The 8,441-nt window shown below is 39.3% G+C and overlaps 1 protein-coding gene and 1 non-coding gene across 2 annotated transcripts; both read right to left on the reverse strand.

Moving 5' to 3' along the window:
* Window positions 1-1,230: 1,230 nt before the first annotated feature.
* nabp1a (nucleic acid binding protein 1a) lies at window positions 1,231-5,708 on the reverse strand. Its single transcript, XM_023423195.2, has 6 exons — window positions 4,646-5,708; window positions 3,855-3,993; window positions 3,588-3,659; window positions 3,030-3,114; window positions 2,684-2,753; window positions 1,231-2,197 (listed from the first exon to the last, which is right to left on the reverse strand). The coding sequence occupies exons 1-6, from the start codon at window positions 4,737-4,739 to the stop codon at window positions 2,001-2,003; spliced, it is 657 nt and encodes a 218-aa protein (XP_023278963.1). The 5' UTR covers window positions 4,740-5,708; the 3' UTR covers window positions 1,231-2,000.
* Window positions 5,709-6,249: 541 nt separating this feature from the next.
* trnas-cga (transfer RNA serine (anticodon CGA)) lies at window positions 6,250-6,331 on the reverse strand. The gene has a single exon. It is a non-coding gene; the product is annotated as a tRNA-Ser (tRNA).
* Window positions 6,332-8,441: the final 2,110 nt, after the last annotated feature.

Here is an 8,441-nt window from a genome sequence, read left to right on the forward strand (position 1 = left end):
GGATGTGTCAGACTGCGGGCAAAAGTGAAAGCGAAACCACTAGTTGATGTGAAGTAATGGAATTCAAAATAAACACTGGATGAATACAGATATTCAAGAGTTTCAGTATATATGAGAAATGTTGAAGTGACATTGTTATTTCAGTTTTAGTTCTCTGGTTTTGTAACATATCCAGTTTTTTCATACTCACAAATATAGTAAAGATAAAACCACATACATAATTCTTTCACAAATTTTGGAAACACTAAATTGCTTAAAGTGCAGCACCTACTACAGCTGATGAGAGCAACAGGCTGAACCTGTATCCGTGAAATTAAAATTACTGTAAGTCAAGTGATTTGACTACTTCTTTCATTGACCTATGCTGCTGAGAGGAAGTTCCCAGCTCATGATGTGCATGTGTTGACATGAGCGTCTCACATTTCTTGCCACACTTCTCATGTGTTTCAATGTGAAATGTCACAAGTGCTGCAACGTTCTCATAAGGGGCAGTGGAGGTAGATAAACATGTTGCAAATATATGGTTAAGAGGAATTGTGACGTATTGTGAGGAAAAGAAATGATTGGACTAAATATTAGACCAAAGTTTTTGAGTGCTTCATTTAAAAATGATCCCAATGAACCTATTTTGATCCTGCATTTCATATAGCTACAGGTTGAACACAGATGAAACAGTATGACAGATGCTTCTGTTTCTAGTCCAAAATACTTGGCCACTTGTATGTTATATTTTAACATCTTTGCTCCCTTTCATGCCCACAGAAGAGCATTGGTTGTTTTTTGTCTGAACAGACTCCTTTGTGAAATTTGAAACACACAAAGGACACAGTAAAGCAGAAGAGAGTGTAAGTGCGTCATATGTGAAATGGGGCAACAAACATACACAGACCGTAATGTTCAGGTGCTTGGTGCAACAGAGGATGTGGAGAAACACAGGCTTTTGTTGTATGCAATGCATGGTTTCAAAACAGAATACCAAATGCAGAGGCTTTTGGTTATAAAAGTATAACTCTCACTGTAAGAAAGAAATTAAAATAAATAAATAAAAATATATATAGTTCTTCTGCCTCATATTTTGAAAAAGCACCTTCCAAAACAACAAACGCAGTTTATTTTTCTAGGCACTAGATGGAGCTGTAGCACGAAATCACATGGGGGGGGGGGGGGGGGGGGCTTGTGTCCAAACAAGCAATTTGTGGCAAACTCTCAAACAGACTACAGAAAACCAAATATGGCAGCAAAGTTACTGTAAAATTTATTTGGTGAACCATTTTTGCCAGTATTTAAGTGGTCCCACCTCAATGAAGGTACAATTGATGGCAAACAAGAAGAACATGTCTTATGGAAAAACAGTCTAAAAATTCAAAACTTACACCTTTCCTTTCACAGAGTCACTTCGGATACAGTTTGGTTAAGAGAGGGAAGACCCTTTGAAGAATTTCACTTGTGCATTCAGTCCAAGAACTCATTTTCACTAACTTAAGGCCTTTTCCACTAAAAAAAGCAGAAACTGATTTCCTGATTTAAATGACAGCCAAGTTTGCCCCGACATAAATTAAGAGAAGAAAGTGCATCGAGTGTTCAAGTAGGGTGTATAGTTCGAACAGGGAAGGGGGTTAGGACAGTGTGTGGGGGAGGTAACACTTGCAAAGAACTGGCGATTTGCAGTGAGATTTAGAGGACAAGGGTGTAGACTGAGAAGGCTGACCACAATTCAACAGTCAAGGCTTGACTATACAAGAAGTCCTGCTAGTGCATCAAGTGGTAGATCACAATCACACTGTGCTGCTTGCTGAGAGCACTACTTGCACTATGCATAACAAACACCACATATGACTTTGTTAGCCTGTATAAAAATTATGCAAATAGTCCCTAATGTAAGTCATTATTTTGAAAGCCAATAGAGGCTGTGATCGGGAGGGCTCAGAAAGGTTTAAAAGGGGGAAGGGGAAATGAGGATGTCCATAATTTTCCCCACGATTCCCCCTCCAACCCCAATTTCATCTTTTGGCACGGCGTGGGTCCCTGCCGTTGCTAATGGTAACTGAGGACTTTGCAGCTGTAGGAGGTCCAGAAGCAGGAGGTGCTCCATTGCCAGGTGACCGACCGTTGGGTCTCCCAACATTCCCAAACGCAGGGTCACGGGGTGCCCCAGAAGGTGGGTTGTTGTTGGCAAATGGCGGCATGGCACCATTACCTATGGGTTGAGAAATACAAGTAAGTCGGCAAAGAAAAATATGCATCTTTAAAACATTTCATCTGTCATAGGCCTTTTAGCATCTAAAAAAAAAAAAAAAAAAAAAAAAAAAAAAAAAGAGCCATTTTTTAAATGTTATTAGTAACACCTGTGCTTTTCCTGTACGATGAGTCAAAGTCTGCTGATTTTTCAAAGCCTATTCTACTTCTTATTCTGCTAACAATTATGACCACTGTTTCATTTCGGATTCATTTAAGCAAATAAAAATTACATACTGCTTTTGTCATATATTCCATTCATTTAATTTCATCTGTCAATCTTTCAAGATATGTCAATCTTTTGTAATACTGCAAACTACCTCAACCTTCTACACCGTTCTTACACTGATACCATCAATGTGTACCATTCTACAGAACATGGACAACCCTGCTGCTTCCTGTAAGTGAGTTAACTGATGGCTATTTGAATAAAGGAAAATATACTGACCTGGTGGAGCAGGTGTACCTGAATTCTGGTTGGGCGGAGAGTTTCCCCTCTGATTCTGGTCTGGTTTACCCTGTTACAATGGTGAAGAGAATGTTACTTTGGTGTTAGATTACATTGTTTCTGCACCACTTAACAGGCCAAATTACCTGAATAAATAGTTTTTATGTTTTTCAAGTTTAAATGTAGGTCATGAAAAAAAAAAGGAGGTATGTGTAAAAGGTATCCTATACATCAGCATGGCCAGGGAGGGATACTAGCTGTGCTGGTTTCTTTTGAGAATATTCTGATCCACGTCTCCTGGGGTGTTTGATAATGAGAAGTTGGAAGTGGGTGTATAGCTACTCACAGACTTGTTTTGCTGGTTCGGTTGGGATAGCAGCTCTGGGTTTGGTTCACTGAAGTTGGGCACTTCTGAATACACCATGCAGAACCTGGGGAGACAAAACCCATGTTCTAACACAAAAATCAACAATGGTGTTTTTGACTGGGATGAAATACATTGTTAAAGATTTAGATTTGAAATCTTACAAAAAGGAAACCATTGAGACTTTATTCTCTGCAAGAGGCTGCTCACTGTGGCTAAAAGCCAGAGTGAATCTACTGTGCATATTATGGATTGTGATTAAAATCAATATTGGCTTAGATGTTTAGAGGGAATATATACAGCCGAGGACCTGACTGCTATTGAATTAAACTCTTAATTAAAGATTTTTCACAACAGAATAAAGTTGTGCATTAGTGCCCTGAAACCATGTTTCAAAACCCAACATGTTACTGTGAAACTTCACATAATTCTCTGGCCTTGCATGATGCTTGAACAGGGAGATATGACATGACATGAATGAATTCCAGCAGGGACAAGAACTTAACTGAAGTATAAATGGATTTGTGGCCAGTTACTCACTCTCCAATCTTCTGTAGATCCCCTCCTCTTCCAGTGTATAGGGTTAGGCACCCTTTCCATATGGATGCATAGCTATCACAGAAATCAGATGTTAAACTCAAACAAAATATTACTAATCCTAAATTGTAATACTAAGTTGCTCAGATACATAGCCACCTTTCACCTTCAGTTATCTATGTGTGCATTGATCTTTCAGTAAATACTACAAGTCTGAAATCATCTGAGCAAGTTATGTTCATGTGATCTGTTTAAGTGTAGGAACACTACCCTCTGGTCAGCTTGATGATGTCCCCTGGCTGAATAAGGCTGCCGAGTTCATCCCAAACAGAGATAGCAATGCTCCCACTCTTGTCTGCCACCTTGCACGAGCGCACCTCGTGACCATCTTTCGTTTTGGTTACTCGTCCTAATGGGATAAAACAAGCATAGATTAAATAAAACAGTCAACCTTCTCAAAACATCTCTAACCCTAGGTTCATTATTTATTAATCCATTTCAAAATTGATTTACAGAATGAACCCCTTTAGATGCACCATCTTGTTTTCAACAGGGTCTTCAAGGACAAGACATTGAAGTAATACATTTACACAAAATTAAGTAGACAAATAATAATGATAAGTTAAACAATCCAATTGTACAAACAGAAGAATCAAGAAAGACATGTGTCCCTAACCCCACATACTACATTTATTGCAGATGTCTGTACAGAAAGGACATAAATCAGAACAAACAAAGATATGTCAAAACACTGACATTAGTTGTCTAAACGACAAAAAGTTAAGTTAACTTAAGTAAACAAGTAAAGAAGTTTTGACATCATGTAAAGAAGTAATCGAACTGAATGAGTGAGGCATATTATTCCACTGTGATGGTACTTTAAACATTATCAACGTGTGTGTATATATATATATTTTACTTCATTAAGCATCAATCCCTGTTGACGGTCAATCCTACTGTAAGTGATGCAAGTAACGTTATCACTGGCCCCTTTAAGAAAAAAAACACACGAGTTGATGGTATGGGAAGAGACGCACTAGCGTCACTGTGCAGTTACTTACCTATTTCCAAAACGATGAATACAATATTCAAATTTTTCGACCCAGGCTTCACATCCTTTATCAAAAACAAGGCCTCGTTTGTGGGGGTTGCCATTGTTAGTTTCGAAGAAAAAATATCACCCCTCGTTCACTTCCTATCACTTAAACTCAGCAGTAATAAGAGCTGGCTGGCGTCACTTTGTAATGGGTAGCTGCTATGTTAGCTTTAGCTCAGCTAACTAATTAGCCTGTCAGACAAATGCTAACTAAACCTTACTCCAAACACTGTAACGGTATCGTAATTGGGCCAACACAGGTCAGCTTCTTAGCTAGTCGACAGCAATCAAGTCAAATTCCACTAAACGCTTGTGACACTGGAAAGAAGTGAAAGATAACTGCCCTCTTCAGAACAGCTAACACTAGCCAGGCGACTACTTCGCTAAACGTTAGCTAGCACGCAGTTAGCTACCTTCTTTTTCTTTCAGGATATGAGCCTCTTGGCATCTTTCTTTTTACGATTATCGCCATAATGGCAGCTTCATTCTTCGTACATAAGTTAACATGACAAACCGCACTAATATGACTGGTAAGCCCTCGACGAGTTAGCAATGTAGATGGACAAAATGTCAGATAAAATAGTATTAAAAGGCTGACAAATCCAGAATCGCGAGACAAATCTGAGATGTTTCTGTTTTAACAAAGACCGATCCACTGGCTTAGTTACACCAGCGCTTGAATTATTGAACTATCTGGAGATAACAGTTATCTCCCTAGGCCATCTAGACATCTCCTGGTAGCATTAATATATTCAAACCAATCGACCGCATTTCCTTTGTGTGTCTCTTTTGAGTATAAGGAACAGTTTGCTTTGCTAACGCGCAGTCTGGCCAAATGTTGCTAGACGACTAGTGTGACTAACTGTGGCCACTATAACGTTGCAGTCGTTCGAAAAGCTTTATATTAAATGCCTGGTTATTTATGCCTAAATATTACTAATGCTCAAAAACGTTATTTAAAATCTATACAAGCTGTACAACACACGATCTACCCTGCTGTGACAATGCCCCCAAAAACTACGTCAGCGTGTGCTGCCGGTCAAATTTGTATGACTCGGCCAGTTCCATTATCCTTCGTAGGGAAGGGGGATACACATGGAAATTTCTTTTTGCGCGCTCTTAAACAGTCGAGTCGACAGATACTGACAATTACTAGGCGTCTATTTTTGTTATTACAATGCAGTTACAAGTGTAAGCAGACAGCACACTGACGTGTTTATAGAAAATAAAGAAAGTGGTTGGTTTCTACCGAATGGATTCCATTCTCTGACAACGCGAGAATAGAACATGTATGAGATTCAACTATCAACGATTAAACTAATGATAGTGTTTTTTTTTTTTGACATGCAGTCACATTATTCATTAATTTTATGTCATCGTTAGTTTGACTATTAAATGTCCAATTTATGTTCTCAGTCAGTCACAGTGGTTAAAGCGATTATGCGTCCATATGGATCGTCGTTAATCATGTGTAAAATACGTTACAGCATAACATTGCGTAGAAGTGCAGGTGGTTACGTTTGCCATGTGTGTATGGTCTTTACGGAATCAAACAAGTAAAAGACATGCCGTCACGAACAGGATTCGAACCTGTGCGGGGAAACCCCATTGGATTTCGAGTCCAACGCCTTAACCTCTCGGCCACCGTGACAATACATCATTACGGAATATCTAAGGCACTTTTTAAAGATGTGATCAACAATGATAACAGTCATTTTAAATTTGCATATTTTTTCATTTCAGAGGTGTGTGTGTTTGTTAGCTTGCTACATTGCAGAATAGCAACGACAATTAAGATGGAGAATATAATGGAAAAGCACAGAGTGGTGGTGTGAGTTCAGACATAAGAGGGAGACAAACACCATCAAAACACGTCGGCTCATCAACGGAAATTGAGGGAAAACAAACTTGAAGGCTCTCCTAACACACACCCATAGATGACATATCAGTGTGTAACAACAGATACATAGCTCAGTAGAAAATATGCGTACATAGAGGAATGGGAATCCAGAGGGATGTGGGCTACAATAGCTTTACATTGCCTTTATGTTTTTTGTGATTGTCATTTTCCTGTCCTTAACTTGGTAGAATATGTAAAAAGGAGGCAGCAGTTGCTTCCCTGCCATGGCTTTATCAGTCATTGTGTCATTCTAAATCAAATAATCTAAACCACAAAGCTAAAATAACATATGACTGCCCAAATGAAAGACTGCACTGTGACATTAATACCATTTGAAAACACATTCTGTAACTCACAGGATATAAGAATAGAAATAATTGAATAGGACCCAAGTTTTAAGCATGATTTTAACTTGACCAACTCTAAAGCTAGCAAGCCAACATAACCTTAGCTAATGCTTATTGTCAAGTGCAAGCTAACTCTTATGTGCCAGGGCAGCAGGTAACACTTATTTGTAAAGTAAACTACAAACTACAACTGTACTTTTAATTAACTGATTTAATTACATGAATGCAATACAAACAATTTCTGCAGCACTTGTTGCTCCACAGACTCCAGTCTGAACAGATACTCTTTTAAATATGGCTGTTGTTGCTCCATAGAGGGACGTTTTCTACATGTGCACTGTTCCCAGGCCATGTTTCTGTTCCCTCATCTCCCCAGACCTAGTAATTATAAATAGGTAAAAACAAAGCAAACCTCTTAATGTCTACATAAAAAACCTATTTAAATAGTAATGTTAACCCTTTCCTCTCTCTCTGTAGTAAATACGTACTAGCTAGCTAGCTAGCTAGCTAATTTTTGGAGACGGCCAACAGTGATTGGCTAGCAGCAAAGATGGAAAAGATGGTAATACTGAGACGTGATTGGACGAGATAATACAGTCTCTCAGTTCTCACACACCTGGTCCCAGTTTCTCTTTATCTCAGCCAGTATTTATACCAAACCCTTTGTCCCCAGTCAGTGTCAGATCATCCCTGCACATATTCCAGTTTATTTTCCTTTGTATTTCCCTTGGGTTCTTGCTCCGTTGAGTATTTTTCCTGTTGCCTCTGCCTACCCATGTTCCTGCATGTCATCTTGTCATCTCATTTGTAGTAAGCCTAATTTTCTCCATATAAGAGCGCCCACTGCATCAATACTGCCTTGTGTGTCTACGTTTTGTGTCTTCCCTGCCTCTGTTGCGACCATTGTGACAGTACAATCTGACCAAATTTGGACCCAGCACAGTTGATAATCAACTGTCATAGACCCTCATGCTCCGATACCATCAGAAAAAAACCCTTTGTTGGGAGTACAATGAGGCTGCTCTTAGGATGGCACACAGGGAAGTATACAAAAAAACTTGATTAAATAGTCGTCTGGTTCTGCATCCCCGTCGGCTAGCCTCCAGTTTGCACCTCAGTCCGCAGTCCAAGTCAGACCCTGAGCAGATGCTCTGTGTATTCCTGTGTTGGAGGTTCCAGCCAATGTCCTGTCTGTTCCTGCATTGGGGTCAAAGCCAAAGTGAATTGGGAGTCCCAGCTGACATCTTGTCTGTTCAAAGTCTCGCCCGTTCCTGAGTCTGTTCCTGAACCAGCCATCTCAGACGATGCCTTTTCCTGAGTTGACCTTAAAGAAACATAAAAATACAACAAAACATAGTGGAACAAACTGTTGGACAACTATGCATAAACATTATACTGATACATCGGTTCATACAGTATTGGATCAGTCATCTTATGAGGTCATAAACAATACATTTTCCCCATCAAATCATAAACTGTACCCGAGTGCAAATAGTCACTGCCTCAACAGCTAC

Source organism: Seriola lalandi, unplaced genomic scaffold (genome assembly GCF_002814215.2).
Source record: "Seriola lalandi dorsalis isolate HSWRI2012SDOR001 ecotype SW California unplaced genomic scaffold, Sedor1 jcf7180002054689, whole genome shotgun sequence".
Lineage (NCBI taxonomy): Eukaryota > Metazoa > Chordata > Actinopteri > Carangiformes > Carangidae > Seriola > Seriola lalandi.

What these genes read in the sequence shown, in the direction of transcription:
- nabp1a (XM_023423195.2), bottom strand. Translation starts at nt 4,739, where the DNA reads ATGGCAACCCCCACAAACGAGGCCTTGTTTTTGATAAAGGATGTGAAG. An exon ending in GATCTACAGAAGATTGGAGA is followed by an intron (nt 3,115 to 3,587) that starts GTGAGTAACTGG and finishes TTGTCTCCCCAG; the next exon opens with GTTCTGCATGGTGTATTCAG. An exon ending in CGAACCAGCAAAACAAGTCT is followed by an intron (nt 2,754 to 3,029) that starts GTGAGTAGCTAT and finishes CCATTGTAACAG; the next exon opens with GGTAAACCAGACCAGAATCA.